This window comes from Odocoileus virginianus, chromosome 5 (assembly GCF_023699985.2).
Source record: "Odocoileus virginianus isolate 20LAN1187 ecotype Illinois chromosome 5, Ovbor_1.2, whole genome shotgun sequence".
NCBI lineage: Eukaryota > Metazoa > Chordata > Mammalia > Artiodactyla > Cervidae > Odocoileus > Odocoileus virginianus.
In genome coordinates this window covers 93,280,382-93,302,924 of record NC_069678.1, presented here as the reverse complement: position 1 = coordinate 93,302,924, position 22,543 = coordinate 93,280,382, and the positions used below count along the sequence as shown (strand labels likewise).

At 43.1% G+C, this 22,543-nt stretch overlaps 1 protein-coding gene across 16 annotated transcripts in view; it reads left to right on the top strand.

Moving 5' to 3' along the window:
• The window catches only part of GIGYF2 (GRB10 interacting GYF protein 2), a 119,021-nt gene that overhangs the window by 90,948 nt on the left and 5,530 nt on the right, over nucleotides 1-22,543 (top strand). For 13 of the 16 annotated variants that reach the window (XM_070468464.1, XM_020893921.2, XM_070468468.1 and 10 more), the window contains 9 exons: nucleotides 1,284-1,445; nucleotides 2,507-2,665; nucleotides 5,248-5,484; nucleotides 12,658-12,780; nucleotides 15,721-15,930; nucleotides 16,056-16,258; nucleotides 17,405-17,559; nucleotides 19,086-19,264; nucleotides 21,560-21,710. In XM_070468464.1, the coding sequence (XP_070324565.1) occupies nucleotides 1,284-1,445; nucleotides 2,507-2,665; nucleotides 5,248-5,484; nucleotides 12,658-12,780; nucleotides 15,721-15,930; nucleotides 16,056-16,258; nucleotides 17,405-17,559; nucleotides 19,086-19,264; nucleotides 21,560-21,710 (1,579 nt within the window). Of the gene's footprint in view, nucleotides 1-1,283; nucleotides 1,446-2,506; nucleotides 2,666-5,247; nucleotides 5,485-12,657; nucleotides 12,781-15,720; nucleotides 15,931-16,055; nucleotides 16,259-17,404; nucleotides 17,560-19,085; nucleotides 19,265-21,559; nucleotides 21,711-22,543 lie in introns of those variants that run through there. The other 3 variants (XM_070468471.1, XM_070468469.1, XM_070468472.1) reach the window with 2 other exon arrangements.

Genomic DNA, 22,543 nt, shown 5'->3' with positions numbered 1-22,543 from the left:
CCTATTTTATATTTAGTGCATTCTTATCCCCTGAGGTAGTGACAGTATCTTTAGAGTGCCCAGAATATGAAAAGAGTTCCTGGTCAAGATCTGTCTCCACATAGGTTGACAGGCCAGAGTTCCAACAGTTTTTGAGTCTGTTCTTGTTCCTTCCATGCTTTGTGCTTTGAACACGTAGCTGATGAAAACTTGCGTTCTTGTCTGTGTGCGCATGTGCGTCAGGGATAGGGAGGATGCTGGCACAGACAAGGAGCACAGGAAAGCAGACGGGCCAGCTACCTCATAGGGGAGGTGGGGACCAGGAATTGGATGACACTTGGATAGACAGTGATTCCTGAGCTAGTCACTTAAAGGATAGTAGGAGTTAGCTCAGTTGCAGGATTTGGGGTTGACAGTGAAAGGAAGTGAAAATTAAACTGCAGTTGAAGGAAGCAAGACCTGTAAAGGCTAGGAGTATATGTGAACATCTTGGCACAGGAAACAGTTAAGTAATTTGGTCTAGCCGGGAGCTGGTGTGTCTGAAAAATAAATGATGAGAGAGATTAAAGAAGATGAGGCAGGCCAATAACTTCCCTGTGTCACATTAAAGACTTAGGGTTTCTTTTCGAGGTGAAGGATGGTGTTAAATGTAAGCCTGGGAGAGTCAGATGTAGAACTGGGGACCCTGGGCAAAACTGGACGATGGGAAGCCAGGTAATAGATTCTTAGGAATGTGGATGAGAAAGTAAAGGCCTGAGTTGTATGTGTGGCAGTAGAACTGGAGTGTCAGGGCTGGATTTGACCAGCACTCGGGAGCTCTACAGACTGGAGTTTGTGAAGTGGTTGGTCCTCAGATTTTTAAAGAATTCTGTAACTTATCACACTAGCAGCTTTTGTGACATTTCAGTTGAAACCTCGTTAAGACACACTGTTAGATCTTCAATCAGAAAATCCTTTGTATGGATGAACAAAGAAACGCCAAGCCAAGAGCATTCTGGTGTTAACCGTTGGGCCTGCTGCTCTCCCCACAGGTGGGAGGTGGGGTGTAGTGCCAGCGTGGAGTGAAGGCGTGGGTGAGAGTAGAGGGAAGAGCGTTCGGGGGGAAGAGCATGAAGCCCCGAGATTGCTGTGACCGCAGAGCGCGGAGCGCTCAGAGCTCTCGGAGCTCTGTTTCCTAGTCGCTCCACATGTAACTGAGTGAGTGGTCGTGTCTGCATGGACCAGCTCCTGACAGTACTTGTCATGATGTGGAGTGTTCCTGTGTTTGGCTTCAAGTTTCTGAGAGTACCCTTGTGTAATCTCAGCTGGAGCAGGAGAGGAGAGAGGCAGAAATGAGGGCGAAACGGGAAGAGGAGGAACGAAAGAGGCAAGAAGAACTCCGGAGACAACAGGAGGAAATTCTTCGGAGACAGCAGGAGGAAGAAAGGAAAAGGCGGGAGGAAGAAGAGCTTGCCCGAAGGAAACAGGTGTGTCTCTGAGAACTCTGCCCAAAGGATCAGTGCTGAAAGAGGGAGGGCCTCCAGGATACCTGCTCTCCCGTCATCTCACAGGTCCTGGTTCTCCTGGAGGGGACTTCCCTAAGGCATTGGGGAGTTCTCAGCAGGACGGGGGTTAGAATGTTAGGACCATTTTCTCCTTGGATTTTTAAAGATCCCGTTTGAAAGAATCGACTCTTAACAGCCCAGCGTGTCTAGCCTTTATTACATATTTCCTTGTTTTTTGCCATAAGAACTGAAAAACAAAAAGCATCCGTGTCCTCCATGGGATTCTCCAGGCCAAAATACTGGAGTGAGTAGCCTTTCCTTTCTCCAGGGGATCTTCCCAACCCACAGATCAAACCCAGGTCTGCCGCATTGCAGGTGGATTCTTTACCAGTTGAGCCACAAGGGAAGCCCGTGCTGAGATTAGATTAGAACTACTAATATTTCCTAGAGTCACACTCTACACTAGTGTGTAATGACTTTAAGAAGTGTTACAGTAAAGGCATCTGTTTGTTAGGATTTCTTCCTGAGTTATTTTGACAGTGGGACCCTTTTCTGTATATTTAATATCCATAGGACTTCAGTTCTTGAAAACATGTTCTGCGACACGTGGCTTTATTCCATCCTTCTGACTGGAGAACTTCTCTCTACTCACCAGGTGTTTTTGCTGCTGACTTAGGTTCTCAGTTGATTAAAAAAAATCAGGACTATTGGTAGCAACAGAGAAACGAAAGCTTGAGTCCTTACTGGTGTTAATCAGGAAATGATGGTGCTAACATTGAAACCAGGGTGGACTTAACACATGCAGTGCTGTTTAACAATCAATATTTTAAGTACAAATTATTTTGACTCTTAATATGCCTATTCCCCAGCTCACTTGAACTCTTTCTACTCTAGATGTTGGTTAGATACTTTTTATATTTGCTGTTAACAGAATCTTAGCAGCACATAGCCTGTTTCTTTTCAAATTAAAAGGTATTGATAACATATTAGTTGAGTCGCACAGAAGGATATGCAGACACTCACACATACCCTTTTTAATTCAGGAAGAGGCTCTGCGACGCCAGAGGGAGCAAGAAATCGCGTTAAGGCGGCAGCGAGAAGAGGAAGAGAGACAGCAGCAGGAAGAAGCTCTTAGGAGGCTGGAGGAGAGAAGGCGAGAAGAGGAGGAGAGGCGGAAGCAAGAAGAATTGTTACGCAAGCAGGTGATCAGAGCGCTTGTTCTCCTCATTTCTTCTTTGAAGCTAGGAATTAATGATTAAGAAAGTCTTAGGATATTAGGAGAGCCCATCTAAAGCTTTTTCAGGTTGCTGAAAGTTACCAAAGGAGATCTGAGTGGCTCTTAATACTTTTGTAATAGCCATCCCGTGTGTAATTATAAAAGCTGAACAAGATGTCAAGGAATCAGAACAAACAAAAAACAGCACCACAGGAATCGAAGAAGGGCTCCTCTTAAAAAACCAAGCGTGGGGCGTGGAGGTTGATGCCTCGTTCCTTAGGGCTCTCCCCTGTCCGCACCATTAGAGCGTGTACTCTGCTGCCTCGTGTAGCCGTGAGATCACAGCAGTGCTGTTACTAACTCCAGTGCAGCCAGGACCCCTGCAGCGTTTTGCTTTAATGTTTAAGAACAGTAATAGATTTTTTATTAGTGGGTTCTATTTTTAGAACAGTGTTAGATTTTCAGAAAAATTGGGATGCTAGTACAGTTTGCTGTATTACTAGTTTACATTAGTATGGTACATTAATTGTTATAAACCAATGCTGACACATTACTAAATCAATATTGATGCATTTTTATTAACTAAAGGCTGTAGTTTATTAACATTTCTTCAGTTTTCCCCTCATGTCTCTTTTCTGTTTTAGGATTTCATTCAGAATATTGCATTAAGTTGCCATGTCTCCTTAGCTTGTTCTTGGCCATGACAGTTTCTCAGAATTTTTTTTTTTTTTTTTTTTTTAGTTAAACCACTTTGAGGAGTACTGGTCAGTATATTGAAGGGTAACCCTCTATTAGAGTTCTTTTGAAGTTTTTCTCACAATTAAACTGGTGTTAGGGGTGTTTGGGGAAGAAGATCACAGCAGTAAAGTACCATTTCCATCACATACCAAGGGTGTGTGTTGGCACCACGATGTGTGGTCATTAATGGTGACGTTGACCTCCTGGCTGCAGTAGTGCTTATCGGGTTCTCCGCCACGCTTTTCCCCTTTACTGTGTTCTTTGGAAGGAAGTCACCACGTGCAGCAGTCCACACGTACGGATGTAGGTTAGGTTGACACAAAGCGAGATCACCTGCTTTTGCTTAAGTTCTTGATTCAAACTCTTTAGAGAAATCTAAATTCTTTAGAGGTAGATAGTTTCCAGGTTAGATTGTATGTTAATGCATTATTTGGTTTATTTATTCAACAGTTAATATATTCTGTTAATATACCATATGCTAGTTACTGTGATTGTTTCCTGCTCAAGTCCAAAACTTTCTGAGAAATTGTTTCTGCCCTCAAGAAGCTCACAGACTGTGTAGGTAATGATTTTATAAGAAATAAATACCACATTGTAGATCTTTCAGCTGAAAAATCAAAATATTGACCTAAAATTAGCTAAAACAGCAGATAACATTATTGCCTCACCTCTCAAGGTGTCCTGGAGATGAGGCAGCTAAACATGAACTTCAGTGACTCAGTGGTGTCATTAAGACTCCAGGTGCTCCCCGTGCTTCTCTGTCATGTCCTGGTGTGTTGACATCTTCGCTCACGGTTCATACTCTGCTCTACCAGGTCTTGGTGTGTTGGCTTTTAAGTTCATGTTTTTTACCTGATGGTTAGTAGTGTTGGATACCATACTGTACCCAGAAAGGGAGTGGCCCTTCACTCGTGCTTCTTTCCTTTCCTCTGGGAAGAATATCTTTTCTAGAATCAGCCCTTTGGCCTAAATTAGATTACATGGGTGTCTCAGTTTACACTGGAAGGTTAAAAAGCAAAGCTTGGCATTTTAAACCTTGAGTGTGACAGGAGGCTCTCTCTACAAAGAAGACGACGGAAAGGAATGGGTGCTGGATAGCTAAGAATAGTTGCTGTCACCAGTTGGCTAAGAGCATCCAGAGAGAGGAGGACAAAGTATAGTTGAGTGTAAGCAAAAGACAGAGGGGACATCTACCTTCTGAAGGCAAAGAAAGTCCTCGTAGAGTAGCTGATGTCTGCCCTGAGTTCTGGAGAGTGGAGGGGCATGTGCTATCTGGATAAGACAGAGCATTGCAAGTGCTGTAACCCGCCTTCACAGAGGAAGGCCAGGAGAACTTCAGGGGGCACATGGGATGGTTTTGAGGGAGAGAAGCAGGAAGAAAATGATCCAGGGTACTACCGAAAGTAGTAGAGGGATAGAGGATGTGTGAAGGGGAGATCTCCCAGGGGCCTGTGAGCCACCAGGGGTGAGACCCTCGGATGGAGTTAAGTGGTCTTGTAAAGTCGCTTTGGGTCTGGCACTGGCTGAGGCTTTCCTGATAGTCAGTTTCCTTGCAGGTCCTGGCAGCTCTCTGCACCCAGCGTCCTGACGAGCTGACTCTGCCTCAGGGTTGGAGCAGGTTCAAGGGTTCTTGCCTGAGGTTGTGGCAATCTCTTAGAGATCAATATTACCACAGATGTCCAAAGTGATGTTCCTTTTATGTAGAAATTAGCAAATAAATGAAACATGATGTTATCCAGTAAACACACCTCTGACCGAAGCCTTGAAAAGTGACTCAGATTTGTTTCGAAACATAATTAAGTTTTATTGTTTTCTTTTCCTTCTGGGAAGGAAGAGGAGGCTGCAAAATGGGCCCGGGAAGAAGAGGAAGCCCAGCGCAGGTTAGAGGAGAGCCGGCTGCGCATGGAAGAGGAGGCAGCCAGGCTGCGGCACGAGGAGGAGGAGCGCAAGCGGAAGGAGCTGGAGCTCCAGCGGCAGAAGGAGCTGCTGCGCCAGCGGCAGCAGCAGCAGGAGGCTCTCCGGAGGCTGCAGCAGCAGCAGCAGCAGCAGCAGCTGGCGCAGATGAAGGTACAGCTGGGCGCCGGACAGTCCACCAGCTGGAGGAGCTGCTTGCCCGCATTGGTGGTTGGGTGGATGCTGGCGGTGCGGAAGCATAAACTGTCCTTTATGTTAAATATTGCCACTTCCCGTTTTTTGATCAGCAAAATATAACACGTCTAGGATGTGAGCAGCAACATAGGCAAAAACCAGGTAGATCTGTATGGTTCATAAATTTAAACATTGGTGTGCCTACTCTATCAGTTCAGCAGTGCTAAGGCAAGGATAAACGAGACAAGGCGACTGTCCTCAAAGAGCCCATAGACTCATGAGTGCAGAAAACTCAAACATTTGGGTGTGTAAGTAGGAACCATCATACAGGGCTTGAAATATAGCTGACTGTGGGGGTTATTGAAAGGTGGATTGAGGTGATGTATGCAAAGTGTTGTTTTAGGAGGATTCAAAGCCTTATTTGAAATAGTAGAAAGTAAGACTGGGAAGCCAGTAAAGAGAGTGTGATGGTGGTAGTGAGAATGAATAGGGCCAAGATGAGACCTGGCTAGCATTAATAAGCAAGACTTAGTGATGCTCTGAATCTGAGGGATGAGGGCAGAAGTTGGAATGGCTCTTAGATAGTAGGCCTTCCATGACTGGGAAAGTAGTGGAACTGTTAATGAAATAGGAGTAATTGGAGAGGGAGGAGCAGATTTATGGTAGGGTCTACAAAACTTCTTATGGAGTGTATGGCTGGTCGTGAGGCTTAGTATCCCCTATCTTCAAGGAGCTCGTAGGATAAAGACATAAACAGAAAATTGGAATACAGTGGGGTAGGTATAGTGAGAGAGGGAGCACGAAGCAGTAGTTCTTGGGGTGTGATCAACTGGGAATTTGTTGATGCTGTTCAGTTGCTTAATTGTGTCTGATTCTGTGACCCCATGGACTGCAGCATACCAGGCTTCTCTGTCCTTCACTATCTCCCACAGTTTGATCAAACTCATGTCCATTGAGTTGATGATGCCATTTAACTGTCTCATCTTCTGTCACCTCCACCTCCTCCTGCCCTCAGTCTTTCCCAGCATCAGAGTCTTTTCCAGTGAGTCACCACTTCGCATCAGGTGGCCCAAAGTATTGGAGTTCAGCTTCAACATCAGTCCTTCCAATGAATGTTCTTGGTTGGTTTCCTTTAGGATTGACTAGTTTGATCTCCTTGCTGTCCAAGGGACTCTGAGAAGTCCTCTCCAGCACCACAGTTCAAAAGCATCAATTCTTTGGCGTTCAGCCTTTTTTTATGATCCAACTCTTGAGCATCTGTACACAACTACTGTAAAAACCACACGTTTGACTATATGGACCTTTGTCAGCAAAGTGATGTCTCTGCTTTTTAATATGCAGTCTAGGTTTGGTTTCTCATAGCTTTTCTTTTTAAGGAGCAACTGTCTGAATTTCATGGGTGTAGTCACCGTCTGCAGTGATTTTGGAGCCCAAGAAAATAAAATCTGTTTCTATTTCTACTTTTTCCCCATCTGTTTGCCATGAAGTGATGGGACTGGATGCTATGATCTTAGTATTTTGAATGTTGAGTTTTAAGCCAGCTTTTTTACTCCTCTTTCACGCTCATCAAGAAGCTCTTTAGTTCCTCTTCACTTTATGCCATTAAAGTGATATCATCTCCATATTTGAAGGTGAAAAGTGTTAGTCACTCAGTCGTGTCCGACTCTTTGCAACCCCATGGACTGTAGCCCCCCAGGCTCCTCCGTCCATGGAATTCTCCAAACAAGACTACTGGAGTGGGTACCCATTCCCTTCTCTTGGGGATCTTCCTGACCCTGGAATTGAACTGGGGTCTCCTGGATTATAGGCAGATTCTTTATCATGTGAGCCACACCTCATATCTGAGGCTATTGATAGTTCTCCCAGCAATCTTGATTCCAACTTGAAATTCATCCAGCCTAGCAGGCACATTCTTGGGTCCTACCCAGACTTACTGAATGAGAACCTCTCGGAAATGGAACCCAACAATTGTGTTTGAATAAGCCTTCCAGGGCTTCTGACGCTCACTAATATGTGAGACCCACTGCCCATCTGAGGCATTGGGGAAGCTTTGCTGAAAAAAGATAACTTCCAAACTGAGTCATGAAGGGAGTGAAAATTTAAATTTAAAGAAAAAAAATAAAGATCAAATAGCCAGTTTGGAGAACGGAGGGGATTTGTGAGAGCAGAATGAAGTTTCTGGAGAGTGAGCTGTGAGGTTCCTATCTAGGCTTCAAATATCTAGAACTTGAATTGCTAGGTCATATGATGCCAGTGTCTTTAATGGTTTAAGGAACTGCCAGATTGTTTTCTGAATTGGCTGCACCATTTTATGTGGTTGAGGGTTCAAGTTTCTTCTCTTCCTCATCCATCTGTATTATCTGACTTTTTGATTGTAGCCATCCTAGTAGGTGTGAAATGATAACTTGTAGTGATTTTGGTTTGAATTTCCCAGATGACTGATGGTGTTGAGTATCTCTTTATGTGTTTATTGACAATTTGTAAATCTTCTTTGGAGAAATATCTATGTGGGTCCTTTGCCTATTTTTTAACTGGGTTCTTTTTGTTACTGAGTTTTTTAAGGGTTCTTTATATGTTTTAGATATTTGAGTTCCATATCACATGATTTAAAAATATTTTCTCTTATTTGTTTTTTTCCCTCTTCCTTGACAGTATCCTTTACTGCACAAAAGTTTTACATTATGATGAAGTCTGAATTATCTGTTTTTTCTTCTCTTGCTTGTGCTTTTGTTATATCTAAGAATTACTAAATCTGAGGTCATAGTTTTACAGAATCCTATGTTTTCTTCTAAGACTTAGTAGTTTTAGCTCCCTAATCTATTTTGAGTTAATTTTTTAAATTATGTGAGGTGAGGATTTGACTTCATTCTTTTGCATGTCATTTATCTGGTTGTCCTAGCACCATTTGTTGAAAAGATTATTTTGTCCATTGAATGGCTGCGGCATTCTCCTTAAAAAATTGGACATGTGGATTCGTTTCTGCACTCTGAATTCTATTCAGGTGATCTGTATGATCACTGTGCTAGTAATAGTAGTACACTGTATCAACGTTAGTATTGCTTTGTCCTTAAGTTTGAAATCAGAAAGTGAGTCCTCCCACTTTGTTCCTTTTTCTCATAGTTTTTTGGCTGTTCTGTGTTTCTTTAAATTCCATATGGATTTTCGAATGAGTTTGTCAGTTTCTGTAAAGAAGCCAACTGGGATTCTGATAGGAATTGCATTGACTCTAGATCAGTTTGAGGAGTTTTGGTTTCTTAACAATAGTTAGTCTTCTGATCTGTAAACATAAGATATTTTTATGTTCATTTAGATCTTGAATTTCTTTCGCTGTTTTATAGTTTTTAAGAATATAGTTTTTGTACTTTTTTGTTAAATTTATTTTTAAGTATCTTGTCTTGCTTTCATCGTAAATGAAATTTTCAAAATTTCAAAATTTTCAAAATTTCATTTCCAGATTGTTCTTTGTAAGCGTATAGATGTGCGATTGATTTTTGTATACTGAGCTTATATGCTGCTATCTTGCTGGACTGATTTATTAATAATTTCTTAGTGAATTCATTAGGATTTTTTATATCATGTTATCTGCAAATGCTGAGACCAAGAAGCAGCCTACAGTTTAGCCTGTATCTCCAGTGAATCTGCCAGTTACCCACTAAGTGCCTTTTACCCCAACAGCCACTGATTTTGAAAGTTCCCTTAGACTCCGTGGGAGAAGGCGAGGGTGGGATGTTTCAAGAGAACACCATCGAAACATGTATATTATCTAGGGTGAAACAGATCACCAGCCCAGGTTGGATGCATGAGACAAGGGCTTGGACCTGGTGCACTGGGAAGACCCAGAGGGATCGGGTGGAGAGGGAGGTGGGAGGGGGGATCGGGATGGGGAATACATGTAAATCCATGGCTAATTCATGTCAAAGTATGACAAAAACCACTACAATATTGTAAAGTAATTAGCCTCCAACTAATTTTAAAAAAAAAGTGCCCTTAGGCTTGAACTCCTCATTCTCCACACTCTGTTGCAGATGAAGTCAGTTTCCTTTGAGAAGAGATCTGGAGTTCTCCCTATTCCAGTCTGTACCTCCTACCTCAACCTCAAGGCCAGAGTTCCGAGAGTCACAGCTCTGGAGCTGGGAACAGTGGTGGTGATGGTTTGGTCACCTGTCATGTCCAACTCTTGTGACCCCATGGACTGTAGCCCGCCAGGCTCCTCTGTCCATGGGATTCTCCAGACAGAAATGTTGGAGTAGTTGCTGTTTCCTTCTCCGGGGATCTTTCCGACCCAGGAATCAAACCCGGGTCTCTGTTTAATTGTTGCAGGCAAACTCTTTACCTACTGAGCTAAGAGGGAATTGCTTTGGAAACAGTGGCACCCGCTTTTTCAGTTGAGCCCTTGGGGGAGGGACAGTAGCCTCAGGTCTCCTTGGCTTACCTCTCCTGGTGGCGTGGAACCTCTGCCTTTCAAACTGTAGGGCAGTGGCAGTCAGGGCCCTAGTGGTCCCAGGAGACCTGGGTTCAATCACTGTCTCGGAAAGATCCCCTGGAGAAGGAAATGGCAACCCACTCCAGTATTCTTGCCTGGGAAATACCATGCAGTCCATGGGGTAGCAAACGAGTCAGACATGACTTGGCAGCTAAACAACAGCAAACTCAGTAGCCCTATGTAGTTTCCATTCCATAAGTGGAAGCTAGATATAAGAAGTGAGCTCCCATCTCTCAGCAGTGCTTGTCTCTAACTTAGCCTTTGCAACAGGTAGCTGGAGCCAGAATGAGAATTGCTAATATTGCGCTTTTTCCGGAAAGCCAGCCCTCTGTCTGGCAGCCGAGGGGAGAGAGGGAGGCCTGTGTTCTTGGCTCCCACTCCCTCATCTGAAGTGCTGGCTGAGCTGAGGGTTGGGAGAGAGTAGGTCAGGGCACAAGTCCTACAGACTCTGTTTTCTTAAGGATTGTTCTTAATACTTCTTTAAAAGATGTTACTTAAAAATGGTGTTGAAAAAGTAAGGTAGCAGTATCAGAGCAGGGGGAAAATGTAGATTTTTAAATATCAGTGAAGGACATTCAGGGTCCGAAAATGTCCCAGATTCCCTACTGTTTACTTCTTATTTGGGAGAGAGTTGTTCTGAAAAACGTGATTGACAACCTTCACTTCTCTGGGCAGTACAGGATGTTGGTTGAACTGGAAAATGCCCTGAGGCAGTGTTGATGGAGTGATGGGATAGTATTTCTTACCGACAAATAAGACTTCAGGGGAATGATAGAGATCTGTCAGGTGAAGGAGACTTAGATTTGTTCTGCATTGCTCCAGAGAACAGACTCGTGAATCACGAGCAGAAAGTACAGTGAAGTGTATTTTGGCACAAATAAAGGAGGATCTCAGAGGTGCCTGTAAGGGGAACAGGCCACTTCAGGAGGCAGTGAATCTGTTCTTGGTGCTGGCTGAGCTTCTGCTTCAGAGGACTGGCAGGTGGTCCCATGGTACGGCGGGGCGGCATAGCCACTGGGATTTTAGACGGCAACAGCAGTTGCTGGTTGGTTGCATCAGAATTACAGAAACATGCAAATTCTCTGACTTTACCTTTGGCTGTTCATTGAACATGGGGGCCAGGGCATCTCTTTTTATGGGTCTTCCGAGTGATGCTGCAGGTTTGATAGGACTTTCCAAATGTATCATTTCCTATGGAGAGGAAGAGTTCATTTGTGCCCCACTTTTCCTACTTTGGTACCCCCGTCTTTCTCTCTTAGCTCCCTTCTGTACCCTCTCCTCCCGGAGCAAAGGTGCATATAAGAGAAGTGCTCATACTACCCACCACTGGGCAGAAGATGTTGAGGGTTGCTCATTATGTTGAAGATGTTCAACAGTGTTGAGGGCACTCGTTTGGAGAGCTGTCTGGTAACATCAGTGACAATTTAACCTGCTTTTATCCTTATCCCTGAGCGACTTCACTCTCACTTTTCACTTTCATGCATTGAAGAAGGAAATGGCAACCCACTCCAGTGTTCTTGCCTGGAGAATCCCAGAGCCTGGTGGGCTGATGTCTATGGGGTCTCACAGAGTCGGACACGACTGAGGTGACTTAGCAGCAGCAGCAGCAGATCCTTATCCCATCAGTTCCAATTTTAGAGATTCCTACTGAAGAACCTTTCTATTTTGGCATTTTGTTTTGATCCACACACACGTACTGTTTTTATTATCTGGTTTAGATTTGGTTTTTGTTTTTAAGAGCCATAAGATGTGTGAAAATTGAGTGAATCTTTTTCTGGCTCAGAAAGACCAAGGGATTCCCTTAGAAATAATCAAACTTTTGAGAACACTAAAGTATATAGGATTCATGTTTACACTTTATTTTAGTCAATAATTTTTTTTTATTTTAGTCAATAATATTAAGGGCTAGGAAAAACAGAATAATCGATTAAAACCAATTTAGTGCTCATGACTAGAAGCCACAGCCTGGTTAATTCCCTTTTGTGAAAGACTGATTGAAAACTGCCTGGCGTTAGCTGCCCACCTCAGGTTTCCCTTCAGAAATCTTGTTCTTAACCCTTTCACTGGAAAACAGGGTATCATGTCCTTATTACCTCCTTGGATTAAAACCTTAGTGATTCTTTTGTTTCATTCTCTCTGTTTATGGCTGTATATCAGTGACAGGTGTAACAAATTTGCAGTTTCATAAGAGTAAATCAAATAAAAGTGTGTTGATGTATTTTGGGCTTCCCTGGTGGCTCAGTGGTAAAGAACTTGCCTGACAGTGCAGGAGATGCAGTCTCAATCCCTGGGTCAGGAAAAACCCCTGGAAGAGGATGTGGCAACCCACTCCAGTATTCTTGCCTGGGGAATCCCATGCAGAAGCCTGGTGGGCTACAGTCTGTGGGGTTGCAAGATAGTCGTACACCACTTAGAGACTAAAACAGCAATAATATTTACACGTTTTTAAGTTGTTTCAAAATTATCTTGTGACAAAAGAAAATTAAGTAAAAGAAGCAAAACTGATTGATAGAATAGTCATGTAAAAGGATCAAAGAAGGAAATTTGAATTGACTGTTATAAATGGAATTGAGGGAAGCATGAATGTTCTGGCTGTACACAGTGCATTATTGCCCTCTGTTTCCTATCTGTGTGTTCTCATGAACTCTTCTGCCTTCTTTTTTTGCTAGCTTCCCTCTTCTTCAACATGGGGCCAGCAGTCCAACACGACAGCATGTCAGTCTCAGGCAACGCTATCATTGGCTGAAATCCAAAAACTAGAAGAGGAACGAGAACGGCAGCTTCGAGAGGAGGTAAATTTTAAAAGTGATCTAGACAATCGGTGATTCAGAATAGCCAGTGTGCATTCTGGATTACTGACTACTAAAGATAAATATTGTTGTCAGAGTTGCTGTGTATCTGAGTTAGATATTTATTTTTCAGCTCTTTAGCCTATACGATGGTCACTAGCAAATATGAAGGATCTAACAGAAGTAACATTAAGATTGGGTACAAAAATGTTCGATTACCTTAAACATTTTACCATAGCTCTTGAGAGAATAGCTCAGAAATAAAAGTTACATGGGTGTTTCAGAATTAGGGGTGAGTTTTGTGCAGATAGCCTCTTATAAATTTAATGCTTACAATGCAGAAATTTTTTTCTCTAAAGGGTACTGGGTTCTGACTAGCCTATAAAACCTTAAAATATGACAGAAATACAGTCTCTCTGTTTGTTCATCTGTATCCTGTAGTTCCTCATTAGGATAGAGAGGATACAAAAGAGAAAGGGATTGGGGGCGGTAGAACATAGTTCTTGACAGAAAGGAAAAAATGAGTAAGTGAAATGGTTTGGCTCAGCATACCACTAGCTGAGTTCCATCCGTCCATCATATATTTGCTGCTCGTGGGGATATAGTTGAATCTAAAACAGACAGAAGTCTCTCCCTCCATAAAGCTTACCTTTAGTTGAGGGAACAAGGACAAGAAAAGACATATGGAGTTCTAGAAGGCAGTATCTGTCAGAAAGAACACTAAAGTGGGAAGGGGCACAGGGAGAAGGTTGGGAGTTGGGAATAGTATTGGTGGTGGGTAGCAATTGACTGTCTAGTTTTAGATAGTACTGACTGGGAAGGCCTCTCTGAGAAGGTGGCATAAGGTAACTGAATCTTAAAGGAAGTACTGTACGTGGGTATGATTTGAGGCAGAGCAGTCAATTTGTTCAAGAATGCAAGCTGTCATTCTGGATCTGGGTGGTGTGGTTCACTAAAGGCCGTGAAAATTGTCTGTGCATGTTCACCGTGTAGTGTGCATGACATTACCCAGTAGGTTAAAAGCTTTCTTCGCCTTAAAATTTACCATATTTCCTACCCTCTTTCGAAAGAAAAAAAAGCTGAGCTTTCTCTGAAATCATCTCTCTTTTCTAAAACATTAACAGCTGGATGCAGAGCAGAGTGTAGCTTCCGCCTCCAAGGCTAGAAATTGTTCCAATCATTTCGGTCTCTGCAAAATGAAAAAATAATAATAATGGTCATCAGAGTTGGAATCACAGGTTTTTTCTTGTTCATATTTTTGTCTGTTAGAAGTTAATAATTGCCTTGTGTTTCCATTTGATTTTCTTTGAACAGTTAAGTCTGTGCATGCTTCAAAATGTATAAAGTGCCACCCAGCAGATAGTATCCGACAGTTCTATTTCATTCTTTCCCTGGAGGTGTCCTTTCCAGGACCCTCTAACTTGTTCAGATCTGATCATGCTTGGCTTGCCGCACACATGTGCTGTTTCTCAAAATTTTGTCATCTGCATATTGTCCCAGGTGGCGTTAGTGGTAAAGAATCCACCTGCCAATGCAGGAGATGTAAGGGACAAGGGTTCAGTCCCTGGGTTGGGAAGATCCCCTGAAGGAGGAAGTGTCAGCCGCCTCTAGTATTCTTGCTTGGGAGAATCCCATAGACAGAGAAGCCTGGTGGGCTACAGTCCATGGGATCACACAGTATCTTTTCTTTCAGTCCTTCTATTGAACTTTTAACGTATGCTGTCTTAAAGTTCTGAGTCCATGTATTGTTCCCTCTTAAGTATTTGTGTTTATAGTCTCTTACTCTTGTTTTACTGAATACAACATCTTACCTCTAAGAGTAACACTTACTCATCGCTTCTATTTCCCCTTGTCTTGTTTCTGTTACAGCAGAATTTTGCTTGTTTGATTTGGGCTTTGGCTTTTGTCTTACAGGCTGTGTCAGGTGTCTGGATCCTGGGCTGTTTGTTCTTATTTAGGAATGAGGCACTGAGGGGCTGTTGGGAGGCTCTGGTACATGTGACACCTTGCTGGGGTTTGCTGTGATGGTGTTTGTAGTGGCCTCTTCTGTTTAAATCCCACCATCTGTTGGTATCTGTGGGTGTATTCTCTTGTGGTAGGTCAGCTTTCCTATAGAATAATCCACTTAGCTGGTTCAGCCTCTTTAAAAAGGAAAGTTTTAATTTTCTGCTGGAGAGAGGTGAGGGAAAGCTGCCAACTGCGTTGGGTGGGGAGGGTAATTCAGGGTCTTAATGTTGCTTTTTACAGACTTTCAGCCTGTCTTCCTTTGTTTGAGATACCTCTGCCTGTAATTCCGGAGCTTTCTGTATGAATTAACCTGTTTCTGAGCTTTCTTTACTTAGGTTTCAACTTACTGTGTCTGTTGTATTGGCTGTCTTTATTTGCCTGCTTTCCAGCTTTTAAAAACTTTTCTGTTCTCTTTGTCCTTAAAATTTATATTTTAGAAAAAAATTATTTTTGTTATTTTGATAAGACTTTGGAAATAAACATATTACATTTTTATGCTTAAATAGAAGTCCTATTTAATTTTTAAGAAGTAATTCTTAATTTCTTTTTATTCTTCTCTCAGCACTTCTGACAGTTGCGTCTTTATTTGCGGCAGAGGAGTTAACTGTTAGGCGTTCTAACTTTATATAGCTGCTTCCCAGGTGGCGTTAGTGATAAGAACCCACCTGCCAGTGCAAGAGACAGGAGAGGCACAGGCTCGATCCCTGGGTTGGCGAGACGCCCTGGAGGAGGGGAGGGCAGTGCACTCCAGCATCCTTGCCTGGAGAATCCCGTGGACAGCAGAGCCTGATGGGCACAGTGCATGGGGTCACAGAGTCAGGCACAGCGAAGCATCTCCGCACACACACTGTGTGTTTATATCCCATTTGGTACACTGGACACTGTAACTTTATTTTAAAAACTGGAATCCTGAGGTAGCCTCTGTCGTGCCTGCAGCAGCGGCGCCAGCAGAGGGAATTGATGAAAGCGCTCCAGCAGCAGCAGCAGCAGCAGCAGCAGAAGCTCTCGGGCTGGGGGAACGTCAGCAAACCTGCCGGCACCGCGAAGTCTCTCCTGGAGATCCAGCAGGAGGAAGCCAGGCAGATGCAGAAGCAGCAGCAGCAGCAGCAGCAGCACCAGCAGCCAAACAGAGCCCGGAGTAATACGGTGGGTGCACCTTCCTGAGCAGTCGTGTGCACTGGCGGTGTAAGTTAACTCTTCTGACTCCGGTGGGCTCTCTTTTTGCCCTTTTCATATTGTTAACTAGTTATTTGTGTCTCTTTCTTTAACAGCATTCCAACCTGCACACCAGCATTGGGAATTCTGTTTGGGGCTCTATAAATACTGGTCCCCCTAACCAGTGGGCCTCTGACCTAGTCAGTAGTATCTGGAGCAATGCTGACACTAAAAACTCCAACATGGGATTCTGGGATGATGCAGTGAAAGAGGTGGGACCTAGGAACTCAACAAACAAAAATAAAAACGCCGGTCTCAGGTAGGGCTCAAAGCGATCGACCTGTGTTCCTTGGTGGATTGGGGGAGGAAGGGCATGTGAGGAGTATGATACTGGGTGGCCAGAGAAAGGTAGTTATTTAGTTTTTACTTACTTTCACCTATTTCCTGGCTTGTGAGGTGATAGTTTGATGGTTGTTTTTCTTCCCCATGGAAACACATCGGTATTATTACTAGCGGCTCCTTTGGTTGCTGGACATGGAGCCCGTTGCCTGTCATGTGGTAACCACTTAATGTTTTTTGTTACTGCTGTTGAATATTTCTCCTAGGTAGTCTCTAAGAAAGTGTAGCATTTTCTCTAAAATTTTAAGTTAGAATATTATAAACACTTAAACTGTTTTATTTTTATGATAAATTTGTTACATCTTACATTCATCTTTCTTTTGTTGAACAAGCATGGGTTTTAATGTTAAATCATGAACTCAAATCCCAGCACTAGCACTTACTAGCTGTGTGACCTTGGGCAGGAGGGAACCTCTTTGAGCCTCAGTTCCCTCATCTGTAAAATGAAGATAACAGTAACAACTTCATGGGTGTGGTTGTAAAGGTTAAGTGAATACATGTGAAGTAGTTAGTAAAGTGCCTGGCACATAGTAACTACTTAATAAATGGTAGTGTTGTCAGACTATTTCTTCTCGATTAATTGAGGGCTTAATGTGTGATGAATAGGACACTGAATAACATGTCGAGCATCTTTGCCAGGCACTGTGCTTCTAGGCCTTTGCATATAATATTTTTGTTCTTTTTAATAATCCAAAGAAGTATTAGTGTCATTTTACAGATGAGGAAACTGAGGCTTAGCAAGATTTTAAAATCTTACTGATGGACACATAAGAAGAACTTAATAATTTCTCTGAAAAGAAGCCCTATATTCACAAACTAAAATGTATTAACCGAGGCTAGATTTTAATAGGTATTGAGTAAACTCCCCCACCCCCAACCCCAGTATTTCACTTTTTTGTTTTTGGGCTTGTTTGTTTGTCTGTTTGTTTTCATTTTCGGAGCCAAGAATTGGATTGCTGGACGGCCATCCAATGTTGCCAAGACATTATCTATGTATGGTGTTAGAGTATGATCATAATAGTAACAGTTCCTGGGAATATAATACCACCCTATTGTTTTGCTTTAGTAAATCTGTAGGTGTGTCTAACCGGCAGAATAAGAAAGTAGAAGAAGAAGAAAAATTGCTGAAGCTCTTTCAGGGAGTAAATAAAGCCCAAGATGGATTTACCCAGTGGTGTGAACAGATGCTTCATGCCCTTAATACGGCAAATAACTTGGATGGTAAGAACTGGGGAGGGAAACCCAGCATGTGGAATGGCAGAGCAGGCCCTGCAAAGAGTTAGGAAATTGAAATGATGGGCCAGCCTTCAGGAGGTGAAGTCTGATGGAGGTCAAGTCCTGCACCTACTGTAAGGACTTGACTCTTTTACAGCATCACTTGTGAGAAAAGTACTGTAACACTATACTGAACTAGGTTACCAGTGGACACCAAAACGTAGCTGCTGTTGCAGGCTGTCCTATGACGGACAGGGCGGCAGAGATGACAGCTCCGTCCTGCTCATTTATGGGGGGCATCGCCAGATGGACAAAGGAGAGTAACTGTTACACTGAGGACATAGGTCAGCCTACATGAGAGAAGACTGAGGTGACGTGAGAATTGTTCCCTTCCTGCCTTTGGGGGCAGGGGTGGGAGTCGTGACAGAGCAGGTAGATGTGCTTTGTATGGGATAAAGCTGAGGCCTGTAATATGCAAATGAAAAGGTTTTGGTGCAAGTTGAAGAAAAACTTGCTGCTTGTTGGTTGTTCACAAAGAGAAGTGTCTGCCTGAGATGGAAGCGAGTACTTCCCTCACCCGCAAATGTTCGAACAAAGACCAGTCAGCTCGGTGTGGACGGCATTCCCATAACTTGTGAGCTTTGCTGAGCTAGTCCATCTCTGATGTCTTTTCTAAAGCCAGAAACCTTTTTCTTTAAAAAAAATAGAGCAGGAAAAGAATTGAAGGGTTCCTTTGCAGCAGTGTGATAATAGCTGATTGTCAGAACGAGTCAGAGAAAGCAAGAGTGAAAAAGAGTAATGACTACCATCCATTAAGCACCTACCATGTACTAGGCACTTTCTAGGGGTTAATATGTGTTATCCTAGTTATCTTAATTTTTGCCATAACTTACCTTTACAATGTCGGTGATGTTATCCCCATTTTATAAATTAGGAAACAGAGGCTCAGGATGGTTAAGTAGCTCATCAAGGTCACACAGTGAGCACATTTCAGAGTCAAGTTTTAAACCCATGTCTGTCTAACTCTGATACTTGTACTTTTCTCCTGCACCATACTGCTTCATATCAAATTTTTCTGTGTAAACAGAGGTTATCTCAGTGAAGCGAAAGGAGGCTGCAGCTCTATCTTCAGTATCTGTCATGGTGCCTGGCATACACCATGGCACTTAAAACATATTGACTGAATTTAAAGAAGAAAAGGAAGGAATCCCCAGATTACTTTAGTCTTAGGCAAGCAGTTGTTTCCATCAACATAACTTAGTTTCTACCAAAATAACATTTAGTGAAACAAACACATGATATCTTCATCTCTGTGAGATTTCAGACGATTTGGGGCGTTAGAATGAGAGTGGGGTTCCCCCCCATGACTGCAGAGTAGGTTACAGAATACTTAGCGTAGTAGCTGCATGCCTTTCCCGTTTCCATCATTCATGTCCCTGTTAGGTGTTAAAGTATGTTGAAGACTGAACCTGATCTCTGCTGTGTGGTATTTCATTGTTACTTTTTATGTCTTCTCCCCTCTCATGATACAGTGCCCACATTTGTTTCTTTCCTGAAGGAAGTAGAATCTCCGTATGAGGTCCATGATTACATTAGGGCCTATTTAGGAGATACCTCTGAGGCCAAGGAGTTTGCCAAGCAGTTCCTTGAGCGCCGTGCCAAACAGAAAGCCAACCAGCGGCAGCAGCAGCAGCAGCAGCAGCAGCAGCAGGTATGAGGCCGCAGAATGTGATGCCCTGGTCAGTGTTAGTGTCCTAAAAGTGGAGCAGCCAGAGAAATGAAAATTTAAAATACTACTACTATTTTTGTACATCACATGACTGGAACCTTTTAAAACCAGGTAGACTTGACGTTTTCAAGTTACATGTCCTGAGACCTTTGTGAATTTCCCAAATAGCAGGTATATAACCATTCATTCACTGATAGGCATGCCAGCCCCATTTTTCTTGGTTCATATAAGTGTCTCTGTCCAATTGCAAATGCCAGCTTGTCATAGGCGCATAAATTTGGTTTTAATAGTTAAAACTCACCAATGTTAACTCTTTGAAGCTTCAGATCATTTGTTCCCAGTATTGACAATACTGTACCTGCCAAATATCTCATACATTGTTGATGCGAATGTAAAGGTATAATCAGTTCTTGTTATTCTTGGGAGTTCTGTTCTGTGAACTTGCTGCCAACACAGAATTAGCAAATGCTGAACCATTGCTCCTAGCGGGGTTAGGTTTCTATGGACCTGTGTTACAGCATTTTTGTCAGCTGATAACTGTTAATACTGATAACCTTGTTCTGTGTGTGTTTCTGTTTAAGAATACCATATTTAAATATATTGCTGCTTCCTTAATACTGAACTCAGAGCCAGTGTCACTATGATGTGTGCCTGAATAAAGCTTACTTAACACACACACATTTTCTGAGGCACATCACATTCTTTGGGCCCTTCAGAAACACTAGACAGCACTTGACCCTTGGGAGCCATTTTAAACAATGAAATCACCAACAGCAATGTGAAAAACATGACCCAAAATAGACCGAGAAAGATGCTCCTTTGCAGTATGAGAGCTGGGACAAGAAGGCAGCAAGTATTGCCCAGTTCTGCCTCAACTGGGAACGTGTATCTTGGGCAGCTGTTTTTCATTGCTTTGTAGACATGCATATTCAAATAAGGACAGAAACACTATAAGTAAGCAAATTCACAGGTAATGGAATCCATGAATGATAAGGATTGTCTTTACAAGTTTTCTGAAAAACAGTCTGTCAGAACTCACGGACAGGCTTAAGAATATTTTTAATCTCATAGTTCTTCTACTAGAATGTTTGTCATAGCGCACCTTTAGGAATGTGTAAGGTACAGAGAAGTATAGGGCATTTAAAATCCGTTTGGATAGATGGGGCTAATGGATCAACTGAAGGAAAATGAAATACGTGAACACAAACAGCCCCAGGAAAAATATTTTAAGGAATCAGAAGACACCATGCAGCAGTGCAGGAGTCTCTGCATTGGTGAGAGGGCTGCTTCTGTGTGCACAGCCAGGCTTGTCCTCCCCCCCGTGCTCGCTCCACTCTGCACGCCCCCCACCCCCCCCCATTCCATCACCTAGCTCTGGAGCCTGATCCCAGTTTAAAATGAGTTGCTCTCATAAGAGCAGCATGTAGTATGAATGGCTGGTAGACCGTTTCATAGTTTAACCAGTTGGTATAAAGTATGTGAATAATATTTTGGGAACAGATCCCTTCTGGGATTGCTGATGGGAATAAAGTACATGACATGAACATTGTTTGGTGATGGGCTGTCGGCCGGTCTGTAGGCTCTCTTCTCTGTCCTGGGGCCTGGAGAATAAAGGAACCTTCCACTTTGAGTGGGTGAGGGGTGTAAATTGCCAGAGAGCAAATTCCTGGTGGATGGTACAGATTCCATGTATGTCTGGAGAGTTGTTTGTTTATTTTTTAATTTTGTTTCATTTTTTGCTGTGCTGGGTTGTGGGCTCTTCTCTAGTTGCAGTGAGCGGGGCCCATCTCCATCGTGATGCACAGGCTTTCTCATTGCAGTGGCTTCTATTGTGGAGCACAGGCTCTAGGGCGTGCAGGCTCAACACTTGTGGCTCCCAGGTTCCAGAGCACAGGCTCAGTCCTTCCACAGCAGGTGGGATCTTCCCAGATCAGGGATCGAACCTGTGACCCTTGTATTGGCAGGCGGATGCTTTACCACTGAGCCACCAGGGAAGCCCCTGGAGAGGTTTTGACAGCTGTGCTGTCCCAGCAGTGTGGACACCTGGAGTCCCCAGGATGGGCCTGTGGAGACACACAGCCTAAGTGGGCTGCCTGAATCTCAGTGAAGGGAAGAAGGTGGCTCAGTGGACTGCTCCCAGTTTCTTGTTACCAGAATCTACGGTAGGCTTTCTGTCTTTAAACTCCTCCTTGGTAAGGTGAGGCCAGGTCAGCCATTTTCTGAGGGTGGGCCAAGCTTGTGTCCACTGTGTAATCTCAGCAGTGCCATCTTGTGTTACAGGACTCTGTGTGGGGGATGAATCACAGTGCACTCCATTCAGTATTTCAGACCAATCAGACCAACAACCAACAATCCAATTTTGAAGCTGTACAAAGTGGCAAGAAGAAGAAAAAGCAGAAGATGGTCCGAGCAGATCCTAGTCTATTAGGTGAGCACAGGCCTGAAGTCTTAGCTGGGTATTGGGGGTGGAGTATATGCAAGTATTATGGTGGAGGGTTTTTCATGAAGGGAAATTTTTCTTACAAAAGTTTTTTTAGCCAGTTCAAAATAAATAGTATTTATTGGGCATCTCTGCAAGAGCTATGCCTCATCTACTATAGGGAGTAAGAAACAATATATTGTATGGTGTCTTATATTTTAAAGACTTTTTATATCTAACATGAATTTTTCTAAAAAAACTTCCAGTTTAGTTGGAAAATAATGCTAATGGAGAACAGTAAATGTTGTTTAAAATGTAAAATGCTGATTTGCATAGAAGCAGACCATAATCGAAGCAGATGCTTAAAAAAAGAACTGATGTTTGTTGATATTCACTGTATAACATGCTCCGAATTACCCTGCATCGTGAGGCAGTGTTCCAGCGGTAGCAGTGGTAAACCAAGGCCTACAGGATTCCGAACACGTCCCAGAGTCACTCAGCAGTTAGCAGTGCAGCTGGGGTCTCAGAGCGGGTCTGTTTTCTCTTCACTCTTCTGTGTCACCCATAGCTGTTCTTTTTTTTTCCCATGACTGTTCTTAGCCAGTGTTAGGGACCGGTGTCATCATACAGGTCAGCTCTGCGGAAAAGGTGACACCTGAATTGGGGCTTTGAAAAAGCAGGAAGGATAGGGTATGGTGTTTCTGGAATAACAAACAGCATAGGCAAAGCTGATGGGCTGCCTTTGTTTCTTACACTGGTCCTAACAACTTCACCAACAAGGATAAAATTATTCTCTGTTCATAAATATATTCATGAGCTGTTATAAAACTGTGTTGTCTGGA